The sequence below is a fragment of the Euleptes europaea genome, chromosome 4 (genome assembly GCF_029931775.1).
Source record: "Euleptes europaea isolate rEulEur1 chromosome 4, rEulEur1.hap1, whole genome shotgun sequence".
In the NCBI taxonomy this organism is placed as follows: domain Eukaryota; kingdom Metazoa; phylum Chordata; class Lepidosauria; order Squamata; family Sphaerodactylidae; genus Euleptes; species Euleptes europaea.
The window spans coordinates 23707520-23725790 of record NC_079315.1 but is presented as its reverse complement, the minus strand read 5'-3'; the positions used below and the strand labels follow the sequence as shown (position 1 = coordinate 23725790).

Below are 18271 nucleotides of genomic sequence, written 5' to 3'. Positions count from 1 at the left end.
TGAATTGTAGAGTTTAGATGAAGGATTTTCTTTGCTCCCTTTACATTGCGCTAATTAAAGGCAAGGGGAGAGCTGCCACTAAAGTTAGGGTGAATACTATTAGCAACACAAATCATTGTAAAAATAATGTGGTTTAAGTATAGTAATTGTGTATTTTATATTTTGGTTTAATCTGTCTTGTTGATTAGTGGTTTATTCCTGTGTCTAATGCACATTTCATAGAATCAGAAAGCATGCTTTTGAAATTTGCCAGTATCTTTATACAGGATATTTTCTGCTTCTCCTCTTTTCCTTCTGAATTTCAAGCTGCTCAACTGAGAACTTCCACTCCCTGCCGGACTACCATTTCCAGGCATTATAATTATTCAGGCCCACTGCATAAACTTATTTCATACATTCATTACCATATGCCAGCAAGAGTGAAGCATAGATTGGCAGTTTTCAGAAGCAGGGAGCTTCATTTCTTGTTACCTCATAATCAACAACTTGGATCTGTCCAACAGCCTGAGAGTTAAACCAAATGGCTCCCTCTATTAGTTTCCTCATGGTTGGCCAAGTATGCTCCCTAATGCAGATTTGGCCCACAAACTTCTCCCTGCTTGAATGAAGCCTGGATTTCAAAATTCTGAGCATGGAACTTCAGACAGGTGCATTAACATTTACAAAGACTCCCAAGATTATGTCTGGAAAGATACAGGTACACTCATGCAAGCTTGCTTTGTGACCTTGAACCTGTCATACACTCTCAGCCTAATCTACCTCACAAGGCTGTTCTGAGGGTAAACTAGAGAGGAGAATAATAATAAAGTAAGTCGCTCTGGGTCCCCACTGGGTAGAAAGGCGGTGAATGAATGAATGCATGCATGTATGAAAGAATGAATGCATGCATGAATAAATAAAGGCTGCCTAACGGCTAATACTGTCTGGACCAATATTACTGGATTGTAAGCCATACTGAGCCATGGGAAAAGTCAAGGCATAAATAAAAAGAAATACTAACAGTATCCTAGCTTTGTTCAATCATCACTTTCTCTGGTGTTAAGAAGGTGGAAATACAAGATCCCAAGACTCTTTAAATATCTCATCAGATAGAAAACAGGAGTCTTGGGGTGCTATGCTCTTTTAAACCAACAGCTCATTCCTGAGACTTGCGGCGGCCGGGGATAATGTAGCCGAGGCATCACTGTGGTGCCTTAAAAGAGGTTCCCCGGCTGCCGCAAGGCTTAAAAAAGCCTTTTTAAAAGCTTGAAAAAGAAAATGGGGCTTTGGAAGTTGACTACCATCAGCTCCGCCACGGGAAAGACACCCCCCCATGCTGGCACCGCATTTCTCTTCTGGGATTTAGGTCCCGGAGAGACGATGGCATCGGAGGAGCAGAGTGCAGCTCCACAGTGCCCAGGAGCTGACAGAACTGCCCCTGCCGCCAGCGTAGTGCCTCTTATTCCGTGATAAGAGGCACTTACACTGGCGGCGGAGTCTGTCAGAGTAACAAGTTGCCCATAATAATCTGACAGACAGCTGACAGGTAGCTGTCAGATCAGAGGCATCTAGGATGATGCAAGAGGCAGCAATAGCCTTGCAGGTTCTATGGTGAACTGCAACTAACCGGTTTGAAGCAGTAAGGATGATGTAATACTGTGGCCAGGTCTACAGGTGGCCTTATTGGTTTCAGGTGGTGTTTTGTATATAAGCCTATGTAACTAACTCTGTGTTGGGAAATTTGGTGGAGAGAAGTGTACGTGATGGTTTGTCTTTTATCTGTGCACTGTAAATTAAACAACACTGTTTTCTATAAAGCAAGGAGTTCTGGTGGTGTGTCCTGGATAACTGCTAATCCGCCTGCTTCCACGTCAGAGTCACGTGGCCTCTGGACCACTTTCAGCCCCCCACCCCACCCCAGGAATGGGCTGCAAGTGAAGAATGGATTATTTTCAAGACAATACGTAGCCAAAAAATAATGTTTTAACTTCAGTTTTCTTTTGCTACAGATTTTCTTCCAAATTCACAGGGGTTGCTGTTAGTCTGTTGCAGCAAGGAAAAACAGGAATCTTGGTACTTAAAAACTAAATTTTATTACAGCATAAGCTTTTGTGAACTAGAGCCCCCTTCTTCAGATGCAATGACTCAAATTCAGTCAATCTTTATTAACCAGAGCTCAAGAAATGTGTGTTTAAATAGTTCTTGCCTCTAATTGGGGAATGAAGACAGTATTGTAGTACTTACATCTAAAGTTGAAAGCCTATAAAACTTAATTGAAGAGAACCCAAACCAGCATTCTTCTAATATCTAGAAGGCAGTTTAATTTTTGTCATTAAATGTTTTGTGATTTGATCCACTTAACTAAAACTATATCCTTTCAATGAAATGACTGTTAGTCGTTAAACTGAAATGGGACCTTGGCTTACCTGTGAGGGTCCCTTCTCTACTGAGGGAGGAGGACATCTTCAGCAGCGGGTTTTATCGTCCTATGCTCAGGGAGGCAGGAGTTAAAAATTCTTCTTCTTCTCTGGGCTAGGACCGCCCCCTGCTTTCCAGTTTGATAACTTCCCAAGCCGGATAAATCTAGAACATATGAACTACTAAACTTGAGGAACACTGCGAACAGAAACTCAGAATAGGTTAACAACACGGAACTATGAACACATGTAACATAGGGGGAATGGATCAAAGATCATCTCCCAATGACTTGCGTCAAGTCTTGCTTCAGCTATGTCGGATCCCATACTTCAACTCGTAACCACTCTTCTTCACCCTGGGCAGGCAAGATGTCCTCCTCCCTCAGTAGAGAAGGGACCCTCACAGGTAAGCCAAGGTCCCATTCTCCAACTGAGCTCGGAGGACATCTTCAGCAGCGGGATCTTCAAAAGCTGGACATCAATGGGTGGGTCAAACGTCTGTCACTGCGTGTTGAAGGAGCCTTCTGCCAAAATCAGCATCCAATGAGGAGAAGGAATCTATCTTGTAGTGACGCGTGAAGGTGGATAGACTAGACCAAGCTGCCACTTTACAAATTTCCTCAACAGAGGCTTGCTTGTCGAACGCCACCGAAGTAGCGGAACTGCGGACTGAATGGGCGGTAATCCCAGCTGGTACAGGGATGTTACTGTGTTGATAGCAGAGCTGTATGCACTGCCGAATGCAACGAATGATGGCTATGTTGGACATCTTACTGCCCATGTTAGGAGTAGATACAGAAATGAACAAGGCGTCAGAACGTCTAACCTCTGCCGTCCGACGTAGGTAGATCCGTAAGGCCCGTCTCAAGTCCAAGGTGTGCCACCCTTTCTCCCTAGGATGGGAAGGTCGAGGGCAGAAAGATGGAAGATTAATTTCTTGTTGAAGGTGAAACTTTGAACTTACTTTGGGGATGAAGGTTGGATCTGGGCGCAGAACTACCTTGTCCGCATGGAAGATGCATAACCCCTCTCTGGAAGAGAGAGATCCCAGTTCAGAGACTCTTCTGGCGGAGGTGACCACCGTAAGAAACAGTACCTTCATCCTGAGGAAGGACAAGGAAACCTCTCTTAAGGGTTCGAATGGATGCTTTGTTAACGCCTGGAGAACTACGTTGAGGAGCCACGTGGGAAATCTGTGGCATACTGGTGGAGACATAGCCGATACGCCTTTCAGGAAGGCGACCAAGTGAGGATGTCTGCCGATGGCGAAGCCCTCCAAGTGTGGAATCACAGTGGTTATAGCCGCTACTTGTCTTCTAAGAGTGGATGCCTTCAGTGATTTGACCACTCCATCTTGGAGGAATTCCAGGAGTTTTCCGACAGTGATGGACATCGGATCCAGGTGTTTGCGTCTGCACCACCAGGCGAACACCCTCCAAGAGAAGTTATAAATTCGCTTGGTAGAGTCCTTTCTTGCTGCTTGCATGGTGGAGACCACTTCCGCAGAATATCCTAGCGCTAATAGCTGTTGCCTCTCAAGACCCAGGAGGTCAGTTGCAGCCATGTTGGATCGGGATGTATCAGAGAACCCTGATGCAACAGTTCCGGAACTGGAGGCAGCGGCCAGGGGCCCCGTTGAGATAGTTCCCTCAGGGTCGAGAACCACGGTGTTCGGGGCCAGTGCGGGGCTATGAAGATGACGTGAGCCCTTTCTTGCCTGACCTTCCGAAGTACTCTCAGGATGACTGGAAGAGGAGGAAATGCAAACAGAAGTCCCTGAGGCCACCTCGACTCTAGCGCATCTATCCCTTCGGCTCCTGGGTGTTCGAACCTTGTGAAGTACCTTGGCGTTTGATGGTTGTTTGCAGCGGCGAACAGATCCACCGCTGGATTCCCGAACCTCTTTGTTATCTGTAGGAAGACTTGTCTGTCCAGAGACCATTCTCCCTCATCTGCTGACGGCTCAGCCAGTCCGCCTGAGTGTTGCACACCCCTCTGACATGTTCTGCTCGGAGGGAGGCTAAATGGATCTTGGCCCAGCTTAGGATGTTCTTGGCTTCCTTGTGAAGGGAGGAGGAACGAGACCCTCCTTCCTTGTTCAGGTGGGCCTTTGCCGCCACGTTGTCCATTCGAATGAGGACATGTTGATTCTCCAGTAGAGGTTGGAAATGTAATAGTGCGTTCTGGATCGCCCTCAGCTCCAGCTTGTTGATGTGGAGATGCGTCTCTTCCTTGGTCCACTGACCTTGAGCCATGTGTTGCAAGAGAGTGGCTCCCCACCCTTCCAAGCTGGCGTCCGTGAACAGTTGAATGGACTCTGTTCGAAGATAACTTTGTCCCTTGGTCAAGTTGAGAGACTTGGTCCACCATCTCAGGTTGACCTTTAGATGGGGAGGAATGTGAAGCAGCGGATTCCTTTTCAAAACAATCTGTGCCTGTTATGGTTTCAAGAACCACTGTAGACTTCGCATGTGGAAACGAGCCCACGGGACAGAGCCGATGCAGGACACCATTAGTCCCTGCAGCTTGACCAGTGTCGAAAGGCCCATAGACCTGGAGACAATCACTCTCTTTGTCAATGTCGTGATCTTGGCAATCTTGTCCTCTGGGAGGAAGATCATGCCCCGGACCGTATCTATAATCACCCCCAGGTGTCTGATCGACTGCGTAGGAGTGAGGTTGCTTTTGTTCCTGTTCACCAGAAATCCGTGCTGTTCCAGTGTCGAGAGCACTGTATCTGTGTGCTGGCTGGATGGCGACATCACCAGGATGTCGTCCAGATAGGGAAAGACATGGATTCCTTCTTCTCTCAGATGGGCCACTAGAGTCACCAGGACTTTTGTGAAGACCCTTGGCGCTGAGGATAGGCCGAACGGAAGAGCCCAAAATTGATAGTGACATCGGTGGTACGAGAACCGCAGGTACCTGCGATCCTGAGGATGGATCAGAATGTGCATGTAGGCTTCTGTTAAGTCCACAGAAGTGAGGAACACGTGAGGACGGAGAGCGTCTATGATCGAGCACAGGGTCTCCATCCTGAAACGCTTGAGATGGATGTACCTGTTCACGTGCTTCAGATCCAGGATCGAGCGCCAATCTCTGTTTCTTTTGGGCACTGTGAAGAAGTAAGAGTATTTCCCTGTGCATTGCTCCGGTAAGGGGACATACTCGATGGCCTGTATGTCCAGAAGGTGTTCTATTGCTTTCCGCGTGAGCTTTTCTTGCTTGTAGGTGTGAGAGATGATGAAGCGATCCAGAGGGATTTTGCAGAACTCCAGTTTGTAGCCGTCGCACATAATCTTTGTTACCCAGACGTCCGTCCGGGTAGACTCCCAGGCTGTGGCGAAGTGTTGGAGTCTTCCGCCCACAGGACACTGAACGCAGTCATTGCTTACAGGTTAATCATTGAACCTGCCGGGCTTATCTTGAGTTTGGCTGAATTGGGATGATTTACCGAATCTGAATTCCCTGCAAAAGAAGCCTCTTCCGGAGGACCAGTTTCCTCTTCTGTTGTCTGCCCTGGGTCGGGCCAGGGTGTGAGAGGGCCGAAAGGGCCGAAAGAACAAATACGAGGATCTGCCTTCCTTCTTCAGGTACTTAGGAAGCGCCTTCTTTTTGTCCTTTGTTTCAACAAGAATGTTCTCAAGTTTAGAGCCGAATAGACGATTCCCTTCGAAGGGATACCCCAGGAGGATCGATTCTGAACCATTGTCCGCCGACCATGGTCTAAGCCATAGGGCCCGTCGTGTTACTGAGGTTGCTGCTAGCACCCTGGCTGACAAGGTGACCAAGTCCAGAGTGGCGTCTGCTAGGAACGTTACCGCCTTGAGGACGCGGTTTAGGTTGTCCAACACTCTCCTATTATCCTGTGGGACCAAATCAATCAATTTACGAGACCAAATACATGCTCGAGCCACCAGGGCCGCAGTGGCGGAGGCCTGGATAGATGTAGTGGAAGCCTCATGTGCTTTCTTGGCAGCGTAATCTGCCTTCCTATCCAGTTGGTCTCTGATGTTGCCTGTACCGTCCTCAGAGACTAGACCTGCAGAGTGCAAATCTGCTATTGGAGCTTCTATTAGAGGCACTTGCAGTAGCTTCGCTCTCCAGGGAATAAAGTTTCTTTACGGCAGCAGGGAACTGTCTGCCTGACAGGGGCCTTTCCCATTCAGCCCTTACTAGATCTTCAAAGTATTCTGGGAAAGGGACAGAGCATGATTGGGGCCTCAGCCTGGCAAAAAACTCCTTGGTGCCCCTGAATGTGGCCTTGCTCTTAGCCGCCTCATTCTGCTCATCTTCATGTAGGTCTAAAGTTACCATGACCTTGGAAAGAAGGGCCTGGTAATCCTCCCCTGAGAAAAGGCGAGACTGCTGATCCTGGGGAATAGCTTCCTCCCCCCCCCCACTCGTCTTCTCCTGAGGAGAATTCACCCTCTTCTCTCTTGCTTCCCTCAGAATCTGGTGGGGAAGCCCTGGACTTTCTATGGGGGGGAGAAGTTTTCTTAGCCACCTTGGCAGAACCGGCATGGCTAACGTCCCTGGTATAACTCTCTCTCTCCTGTCTAACGGGTTGACACGGAGGTCCCGGGAGAAGAGGCTCTGGAGCTGGTGGTTTCCCTGAGAGACAACTCCCCGGCTTGAGCAAATTCCTCCCTGAGGGCTTGCCGCATGAGGTCTATCATGGCCCGATTACCCGCACCTCCCACAGAGCAGGGGAATAGAGGGGTTGAGGGATTACCGGATCCGGCCATTGACTCGCCTCCTGCGCCGTTCCCTCGGCAGACTCCTGAAATGCCGGGATCCGACTCACCCTCATCGCCTCCTTGGGCCAAACGGGGAGTTGCGGCGGCCATCTTGTCGTCACGTGCCTTTTTGGTGCCACTTTTCGGGTCCTCTTCGGCGCCTCTTTTCTTGCCAGCCGCCTACGCGCCGGGCTTGTTGGTCCGCCCGCGCTCCCCGCGGGACTTTGAAGCTGCCCTGTGAGACCGGCGCTGCGAAAGGAGTCCGGAGACCTGTTCTTTGTCTCCAGACATGAGTTCCTCTAGGCTCCCATCCTTACTAGCTGCCATTCTCCTCAGCACCGAAGCGGGGGGGGGGGGGAGGAGAGGCACACGAAACACCTAGCTTTAACGCTGGAATCGGGGGAGAGAAACAGGGGCAATATACGTGGGAGGTAATTAAACACGAGAAAGTAATAGATTAAGGATAAGGTATACAAAACAGAGTCAGAAGTAATCTGGCTGTAGAGCTGGCTAAGAGACCTGCTGCTCCCTCTAAGGCAGGAGAAAAACTGGAAAGCAGAGGGGGCTCCTAGCCCAGAGAAGGAGAAGTAAAGAATTTTTAACTCCTGCCTCCCTGAGCATAGGACGATAAAACCCGCTGCTGAAGATGTCCTCCGAGCTCAGTTGGAGAATTACAGTTTGTTCTGATGGTTAGCATTTTCAGCTTCTAATATGCTTACTTAAATCACAAGCAACTGCCTTCAAGGTCACACAAAGCGAAGACAGATTACTGTATCTTTTCTGATAAAATTGGTTTAGGATTAATGTGTTAACGCCAATTTAAAAACCTGAGAGAATCCCTGCAGCAGGACAAAATTTCAGGGACAAAATGTTTAGCTTTCAAAAACAGAGAGACAAGTTAGCAATAATCAGCTTTCATACTGAAGGAAGACATTTTTATGTACAGTGTGTGCACACTTACGTGTGCATGTTCAAATTCTTAGTTTGCTTTAGCAAAAGCTAATGGGTTTTCCTACCTTCCTCTTTCCGCTGAAGCTCCCTGTGCCCCAAAAAGATTCTCCTGAGGCCATGGAACTCTCCTGCATGGTGTTGGATATGCCATGGAAGCTACAGCTAGAGAGAGCAATGAGCAGAAACACACCTCCCCTTACATAAGTGGAACTACCACCTGCTTGTGCATAATGCGGTTTGGATCCCGAACAGATCAGCTAAGGAACGTGGCAGGAATATACAGAAAACTAGTGTGTCAGGAAGATTAGCTTTGAACCATTTCCCCTAACATGTCAGCTTTATATGTACAGGGCGTCAATTTTTTTTAAATTAGAGAGCACATGACCACCACCCCCACACACACACACACACCTGCATTCTGAAGTGGTGCAGCCCAAGAAATGCTGCACACATGGCTCTCCTGGCTGTGTGCCTCAGTTGCATTAGAATTTTTTGTAACAAGTACAGCATTTAGAACTGGAAATGCTCTTAATTCTGTAGATGCCTGCGCACTGAACTGATTTAAACTACCGCAAGGAAATCTAATACTGTGCCAGCATTCAGATGTCACAATAAACTGTACACAACAGATCACAGTTTGTTGATAAGTCCTGGTCTGTCTGCTGCTTGCCTCCTTCCCCACCATCACACAGAATCTCCAGAAGCTGTTCAGAAGGTCCCCTTGTGTTACCTGGCTGCAGACAAAGTCTCACAAGGTAGGCAGCCTGCCTGCTATTGATTGGCTGCAATAAATGTGAGGGGAATGGGAGGAGGCGGCGGCGGCAGTGGTGGTGGTGAAGGCTGGGGCAAGCCAAACACCCTCCCTCTTCCTTTCTCTTGGCTCAGGCAGATTGTCAGCCTGCTTCTCCTTTCTCATTTATCCACTTCACTAAACTCCTAAAGAAAATAGATCTTCTAGCCCTTCCTCTGTTGTGCTCGTCTAACTTTGTTTCGCTCTCCAAAAGAAAAATAGAAGCTTAGGAGGAAACAAGTGATCATGGTCAGGTTATTCATTCAGAAATATGAGAAGGGGCTGAAGTAGGAGTTCTCTTTATGGAGAGAAGGGCACGGCAATAGGTAGGTTGGGAACTACTCCTGAATGAAACAATATTGTGTGTGTGGGGCGCAATTTCTATTGTATATATTGGCAAATGGAGTAAAAGCATGCAATCATTTTTTCCTGCTTTTACATTTCCCCTTGGAAAAGGCGGAAATCACTGAAGTACATTTGCACAATAAATAATCACTAACAGGGAGATTATTCTGGTTGCTGTGCAGAGGAAGGCACTGGCAAACCACCTCTGTTAGTCTCTTGCCATGAAAACCCCAAAAAGGGGTTGCCATAAGTCTGCTGCGACTTGACGGCACTGTACACACACAACAGGGAGATGGGAGGCATGGAGAAGAGGCAGAGGGAAGAAGGGATAGAATCATTAGAAAAGTCAGTTCTCCTCTGCAAATGTCCATCATCACTCTGTTAACATTGGGGGGGGGATTAGAAATTCCATGTTTCCTTGGTAATTTGTTACCTCCCTCAGTAAAGAAAGAAAATTACAGGCAAGTGTATGGGACAAGTCTTTTTTCCCTACTGAGGGGACACACACCTCCTATGATTTTTGGGATCTGGGTCTCTTTTAACTTAGAAACCTTCCTTCAGTTAGAAAGCTAGAGAGAGTATAGACTTTGGGTTCGCCATCATGAGGTAAGTATTGTAGTGCACAAGGAGTTTATGGAGATCCCTGAGGCAGGATTGGAATATAAACAAACTGTAGCCTTGTTTACTCACCGAGAGGGCTCGTTCCGCTCTGAGGTAGAAGGGCATCTTGTAGCTTGGGTTTTCCCGCCCATTGTTAGGGGAGGCAGGATCAAACTTCTACTTCCTGTCTCTCTGGCTACCAGGTGCGTACATCCAGGATGTGACAGAAAGGGTAGGAAGACTCATCAAGCCCACAGATTATTACCCTTTCTTGCTCATTTATGTGGGAACAAATGATATTGCCCAACACAGCCCAGAACATGTTAAAAAAAGACTAAGCGGCTCTGGGTAAGAAGGTGAACAACCTGGGGGCACAGGTTGTGTTTTCATCCGTTCTGCCTGTCAAAGGTCGTGGCTTAGGAAGGGAAAGAAGAATACTACAAATTAATGACTGGATGCGTAGATGGTGTCAGAGAAAGGTTTGGATTTCTGGACCATGGCTTAGGCTTTCGAGAAGAAGCTCTCCTATTGGGAGATGGTTTGCACCTCACAAGGGTAGGAAAAAATGTGTTTGGTGAGAGCCTCGCAAACCTGATCAGGAGGGCTTTAAACTAAATCCTATGGGGGAGTGAGACCAAAACTTAAAGCCTAGTATGATGACAATAACTGGAGATGAGAACAATAAAGATTGGCTGGGAGCGGCATGTATGCGAGGAAACAAACTCACAGTTAAGTCCAGAAACGCAAACCCCAGGGCACATAAACCACGGATTCTGATTTTTTGAACAAATCATCGAACAGTCACTCCTTGAGCATTTAGAAAGGATGGATGTGATTACTAAGATCCAGCACGGGTTTCTCAAGAACAAGTCATGTCAGACTAATTTTATATTTTGAGGAAGTTACTACCTTGCTGGATCAGGGGAATGCAATCAATATAGTTTAACAAGATTTCAGTAAGGCTTTTGATAAGGCTTCCCATAATATGCTTGTTGACAAATTGGGAAAATGTGATTTATATCCTGTTACTGTTAGGTGGATCTGTAATTGGCTGACAAATCTCACCCAAAAAGTGCTTGTTAATGGTTCCTCATTTACTTGGAGAGGGAGTGACTAGTGGAGTGCCTCAGGGATCTGTCCTGGGCCCTGTGTTGTTCAACATCTTTATAAATGATTTGGATGAAGGAATAGAGGGGATGCCTATTAAATTTGCAGGTGATACTATATTGGGAGGGGTAGCAAATACAGTAGAAAACCGAGCCAGGACACAGGATGATCTTGACAGCCTGGAGAATTGGGCTACACCAATAAAATGCATTTCAACAGAGATAAATGAAAAGTTCTGCATTTAGGTAGGAAAAATCAAATGCATAATTATAGGATAGGGGAGTCTTAGCAGAAGTGTGTGCAAAAAGGATCTTGGGGTCATAGTAGACCAAACTCTTAACATGAGTTAGCAGTGTGATGCAGTAGCTAAAAAGGCAAATGCGATCTTGGGCTGTATCAACAGAAGTATAGTGTCCAGATCACACAAAGTGATGGTATCGCTTTACCCTACTCTGGTTAGACCTCACCTAGAGTATTGTGTTCAGTTTTGGACATCACAATTTAAAAAGTATGTAGACAAGCTGGAACGTGTCCAGAGGAGGGCAACAAAGATGGCGAGGGGTCTGGAGACCAAGTCCTATCAGGAAAGGTTGAAGGAGCTGGGTATCTTTAGCTCGCAGAGGAGAAGACTGAGAGGGGATATGATAACCATCTTCAAGTACTTGAAGGGCTGTCATATAGAGGATGGTGCCGAGTTGTTTTCTGTTGCCCCGAAGGTCAGACCAGAACCAACGGGTTGAAATTAAATCAAAAGAGTTTCCAGACATTAGGAAGAATCTTCTAACAGTTAGAGTGGTTCCTCAGTGGAACAGGCTTCCTTGGGAGGTGGTAAGTGCTCCTTCCCTGGAGGTTTTTAAGCAGAGGCTAGATGGCCATCTGTCAGCAATGCTGATTCTATGACCTTAGGCAGATCATGAGAGGGAGGGCATCTTGGCCATCTTCTGATTTTCCTCCTCCTCACAGGGGTCCTCAACCTCTGAAGTATACTCCCCTTCTTCCCTGTCATCCTCCTCTGAGGTAGAACCAATGGAAGGGCAGTCACTCATGAAGGCCTGAAAGTTGGTGCAGGTGGATTTCATGGTTTTTGAACTTCCCCATAGATTGGGAGGGAGAACTGTCCGGACCTGCTAAAAAGATGTGCTAATATGGGATTATAAAAGGGGTTAGAATGACCTGCCTCTTAGCAAGGGCTAGGTCGATCATGGTCGCCACCTCATGTGAAACGAACCTCCCTTCTTTTTCCGGGCCTGATGGGGAGGGGGGTCCATTACCATCCGTCGCCTTCTGAACCTCTTGGGAGCAGCCAGGCGACAGCTCTTGCCGAGGAATGGAAGGAAGGCCGGACGATGTAGCTGCCGAGGCGCCAGAGCTGCGCTTTGGGCCCCGCAGCCGTTTGGCGCCTTTGCTATTAGGTGCGTTGCAGCTTGTGTGCGCCCGCCATTTTTGTCACCAGTTTTTTGGAGGCAAGCTCACTTGGATCCTAAGCCTCTGAGAGACCATCTGGGCAGCTGACGGAGGCTGCTTCAGTTCTTTTTGTTCCCTGGGGACGTAGGGCAGGATCGTAGTGCCCCTCAGAGAGCAGGTCATCCTCTCTGCCATCTTTGTGAGCAGTGGCCGCCATTTTAAGAGCAGCTCTGATGCTCAGTAAAATGGAGAGAGGGGAGAGACAGGGACAGCAGGAAAGGAAAAAGGCTTTTTGGGGGTAAGTATTTAAGAAAGGAGAAACTGTGATAGGACAGAGTAAGAAAAGAAACAAAGAGAATTTCTAAGCTAGACTAAGAACAAAGGACAACAGTGCTATGCTACTGACTTGCTCCCCCAGCAAGGCAGGAAGGAAACGGGAAGCTACAGGCTTTCCCACCAGGGAGACAGGAAGTTTGATCCTGCCTCCCCGAGCAATGGGCAGGAAAACCCAAGCTACAAGATGCCCTTCCCTCAGAGCGGGAAAAGAAGATATATTTATTTACAGGGTATTCTCAAGGAATAGATCGGCAGCATGGGTCTCCAGGCATACAAAGGAGAAACCTGGCTGAGGCACCTACATTTAAATCAGCGATGGCTTTAGAGAGCAGTTAGAATTTTCTTTAACGCTTTCAGGCACAAACAGGCTTTTATTGACTAGCCACTAGGTTGGATCCTCTCACACGCACACTCAGTCTGCCCACGCCAGTCTGCCCTTTCCCAAGAGTCAAATTGTACAAGGTCTGCTCATCCCTAACAATCGGGTATTCTCTCTTCACCTCCAGAGATAGAGCTAAACCACTCTGCCACACTTCCAGGCAGAGCTGCCCTTCACTCTGTCCGCTCTTTTTCCTGAGCCAGACTTGAGCTGTCGCTGCTCTCTCTCTGTTCCCTCCAACATTCCATCTCCTTCTGGAAGTTGATTGGATTGATGAGCAAGCACTCCTATGGGCCCAGCTGAGTAGCTGATTTTCCTTTCACAGGCAGGACAGCCCCCTGTCCGTCACAGTATAAAATTCAAATTGTTGCCAGAGATGGCAAACAAAGAGTCATGCAATAGAAGCTTTTGGAAAAGCTTCTATTCTTCAAAAAGGCACACATAAAAACAAAACTGAATGTATCAATGATATACCTGAAAGGAACCTAGAGCGTACATATGGAACAAATTCACTTGAACAGTTTGTGCAGTCATATATACTGAAGACCTCAGGGCTTCATTTATGGTGGTGTTCACTAGTACTGAGTACCAGAACCATTTTGGAGAGGCTCTCCAAAGTCCTGAGGGGGGAACTGGTGGAAGTTAGTGCAACTTCATTTATGAGTATTGGAACATTAAAAAAAAACCCACAGAAAAAGCACTGGAAGACCTAATAAAATCTAAGACAATTCTGCTCCAACACCCATTATTAGTATAATATTGGGGCTGTCATCAAAGAAGTCTTAGTTGGCTAATTGCATCCATTTTAAATCCACTGATTGGTATTAATACATTTACATATAAACAAAAGATAGTTCTAACAGAAAAAAACATTCTATTGTTATACGATGAAGGTTGCAGCAACCTGTGCCACCAAGTATGAATGCTTTTTCTAAGATGGTTACATATAACCAACATTTCTTGTGAGCACTTGTAATAAAAATAAAATTTTAAAAATGTTGTCTGATTAATTGGGGGCACACAGCTGATTAAACTTCCAAGAAATTAATCTTGTCCGTCAAGCAAATATTGCAGCCTTTTATAACATTGGGTCGAAAGGGAAACAGCATGGTGCATTGCCTTACCATTAGTCTCTGCAAATTTCTGAACATCAGCCAGAGTTTTCAACTCATTTCGTGGGCACGCTGACACACACAGAGCAATAGATTTGATCTTCTGACGTACCAGGTCTACATTGCATGGTTCCAAAAAGAACACATACCTTAAAAAAAAAGCATACACCCCAAAATACAGATTAGATATATTTTGTTTAAAATGAAGTCCTAAACATTAAAATGAAATCCTGAATAGATTTACACCTTTCTAAACCCATCAGTCCCAACACCAACCAGGCAAACATTACATTCTAAACATTAGCAGCAATATACAACCAAATTTAAGCACAGTCTGTTTCCTAGAAGTCTTCAACTTTACAGAAAATTGATTAATGTGCTCCAGTTCAGAGAACGATTCATCAAGTAACACAAGACAGACATGTGATGAGATACAGAATAAAGGGTGTGTGGGACAGGGGGTGCGGGACCTATCTCAGGTACAATCACAAACAGATCTCCAGCATGCTAGAGCGCCACTGTTCATTCAGTTCCAGTACCTACATTGCAAAGTACATTTAACAGTTAAAGAACAAGTAATGAACTTTTATTATTCCACAGTGAAAAAATCAAAATGATCATCCCCCTCCACCAATGCATGTTGGTGTTATGTTGAAGTTTAAAACTCTTGATAAAATATTTGTAGTTCACTGACAAAAAACAGAGGTCTCAGTGCACTGTGGTGGATGAACATTAGTGCAAAACAAGTTTATCTTAAATAGATTTTCCACACCACTGATTCATGATTCTATGGATACCTTCAGCATATTTTTCAATAAGGGTAAAATTGTGATTAAAATTGGTTACCTGAAAAACTTAAAATTATCTTATAGAACTGTCTTCCATTTTACACATTAAGAAAAACTAGCAGTGTATTCCACCATCTAGTGTGAACTGGATCCCTGGATCTAATCTGGAAAATGTCACCAGCAATTTTGCTACAGATACAAATGTAGAGTCAGGAAATTTACATGCAAAAACTATTCAGATTAAAATACAAAATGCAACACAACACCAATCTGGATATAAAGATAATACTGAAGTGGGTTGAACAACATGCAGAATACTTGTCTCCTAGTACAGCACCTCTCAGCCTGTGGGTCCTGACCCAGAAGTGGGTTGCGAAGCCTGTGGAAGTGGGTCTCAGGCTTGATGTATTCATGTTATGTTTTTCTTCAAATGGGTCACTACATCAAATACATTTGGACTTGTGGGTCACCATTCCAAAAAGGTTGAGAACCACAGGCCCTAGTAAATAAGCAATAGGTTCGACTAGACCCATTTTATACTAAGCACAAGGAACCCAAGGTTTCATGACTTCAATAGAGCTTTAATCTCATGTCGAATTCCTTTTAAAATTTGGGATTAATTTTTATTTCTCCTGCAAGATAACCCAAGATAGATACAGCATCTGGGGGGGGGGGGTGTGAAGCAAACCTGAGGTATCAGCTTTAATAGGCAATTACCATGGTTCTCACTGTGCTGGCACAGGAAAAACACACAGGCAAAAGAATAATATTGCGACTTCTGAAAACAAGTTTCACTGAAATCTACACAAGTTTCTTAATGAAGCCTTATATGCTAGAGCCAAGATAGGCTCTTCCTGATGTTTAGCTAGCATGTCATATATCCTGAATAAAAGGCTTTTAATGGAGTTGGAATTTCCAGGTAAATTACCACCATATAAGGTTTCCTAATACTGAAACATGGAACCTTAGCACACACAGTATGTCCTAGTAATTCTTATTTCTTTTGTAAACTATGTAAATTTCATTTTAAAACTTTGCATGTTAAGAGATTACCAACTCCCAACTTAAATTGCAAAGTAAGGACTTATTCATGCTGAATTTCAATAACAGAAAAACTTCAGAATTTTACTTTTTCTTATCTACTTCCCCTAAGAGTATTGTGACTACCACAGATAGATGGTCAATAATTACTACCGTATATACTTGCGTATAAGCCGAGTTTTTCAGCCCCAAAAATGGGCTGAAAAAGCCGGCCTCGGCTTATACGCGGGTCAATACGGGGGGAAGGAGGGAGGAGGGAGGAGGGAGGAGGGAGGGGGGAAACTTACCGCCGCCGCCGGGCCCGTGCCGCTTCCTGCCGCCGGGAGCGGCCTGGGACAGCCTCCTGCAGCCGCAGGAAGGCTGCCCCGGCCCCCCCGGCCCCCACCGCCATTTTTCCTGGCCGGGAGGGGCCATGGGAAGCCTCCTGCAGCCGCAGGAAGGCTGCCCCAGCCCTTCCCGGCCCCCGCCGCCATTTTTCCCGGGCGGGAGGGGCCTTGGGCAGCCTCCTGCAGCCGCAGGAAGGCTGCCCTGGCCCTTCCCGGCCCCCGCCGCCATTTTTCCCGGGCGGGAGGGGCCTTGGGCAGCCTCCTGCGGCTGCAGGAGGCTGCCCCAGCCCCCCAGCCCCCGCCGCTATTTTTCCCCAGGCGGGAGGGGCCTTGGGCAGCCTCCTGCAGTCGCAGGAAGGCTGCCCCGGCCCCCGCCGCCATTTTTCCCGGGCGGGAGGGGCCTTGGGCAGCCTCCTGCAGCCGCAGGAAGGCTGCCCCAGCCCCCCGGCCCCCACCGCTATTTTTCCCAGGCGGGAGGGGCCTTGGGCAGCCTCCTGCAGCCGCAGGAAGGCTGCCCCGGCCCCCGCCGCCATTTTTCCCGGGCGGGAGGGGCCTTGGGCAGCCTCCTGCAGCCGCAGGAAGGCTGCTCCGGGTCCCCCTGGGCCTCGCCGCCGCTTCCTCCCGCCGGGAGCGGCCTGGGGCAGACTCCTGCAGCCGCAGGAAGGCTGCCCAGGCCCCCCCGGGCCGCGCCGCCGCCGGACCCTCGCCACTGGAGAGCCCTGTCAGGTAAGCCTGCGGGGGGGGAGGGGTTATAAGCCGACCCTCGGCTTATACGCGGGTGCCTAATTTTTCCCCATTTTTGGGGAGAAATTAGGCACCTCGGCTTATACGCGGGTCGGCTTATACATGGGTATATACGGTATGTTCTGTTTGAATTCTCTCTAACAATTTGTTTTCTTTCTTTCTTTTATTTGAGGGTTTTAGGGATACAAAAGGTAAGGGGGGAGGGAAAACAATGGGGGTTTACATCACAATCTTGCAAGAACCCCATCTTCAGTGTTCTTGAAGCCCCATTATTCATCATTTATAAAGTTCTACCATGGTTACATATGTAAATATGTAATATGTAACAATTTGTTTTCTCAACCCCTCTATTAAAGATCCTGACCTGGCCACTTTTACTCACTCTTAACAACAAAAAGTTTGAGCCCAACAGCTGATTGGTTCCCCCCACTGTTGTTTTAAAGGCGCCAATAGAATTTTAAATCGTGAGAAGTTTTAAATTGAAATTGCTGTGTTTTAAGTTGTTGCTGGGGTTTTTCGCTATAAGCCACCCTGATCCTCACTTGGTTGGGGGAAAGGGTGGCAAAGAAGTTGAAAGAATAAATAAATACATTTAGAAATCTCACCCCCTCCCAGAGCAAACTAGAAGCACAATAGCTTTGTTGATGCAGGCGGTATTACATTCCAAATATACAAGCTAAAGAAAAGGAATCAAATTTCTAGCCACCGGTAATCTTATTAATTTATTTATATCCCATCTTTTACCCCAATGGGGACCCAAAGTGGCGTACATCATTCTCCTACCCTCCATTTTATCCTCACAACACAACAACCCTGTAAGGTAGGATAGGCCGAGAGTGCGTGACTGGCCCAAGGTCACCCAGCAATCTTCCATGGCAGAGTGAGGATTCGAACCTGGGTTTGCCTAGACCCTAATCTGACACTTTAACCACCACACCCTCTGTGCTGTGAAGTCTCAAGCACACCGGAGACGAGTTTATTGCAGGCTTATGAACTGATAAGAAAATTGAGGATTAAAGACAGTATCTATTCAAATTCCAAAATTATTTCCATTGCTGTTATGGCATCTGTCCCATTATGTTCCTTCTTTACCCCCAAATCACATGTATAGAAATGGTATTAGAGCAGGGTTTGTTTGGGGGGAGGGGGTTGGTGTTGTGAAACACTTCTATCCATAACTGCAGTGCTGCCATCCAGCACTAGGGCAAAAGCT

At 46.8% G+C, this 18271-nt stretch overlaps 1 protein-coding gene across 2 annotated transcripts in view; it reads right to left on the bottom strand.

Moving 5' to 3' along the window:
* Nucleotides 1-18271, bottom strand: part of SLC44A1 (solute carrier family 44 member 1) — a 121894-nt gene that overhangs the window by 66890 nt on the left and 36733 nt on the right. For both annotated transcript variants that reach the window (XM_056848540.1, XM_056848539.1), the window contains exon 4: nt 14172-14308. In XM_056848540.1, the coding sequence (XP_056704518.1) occupies nt 14172-14308 (137 nt within the window). The remainder of the gene's footprint in view (nt 1-14171; nt 14309-18271) is intronic.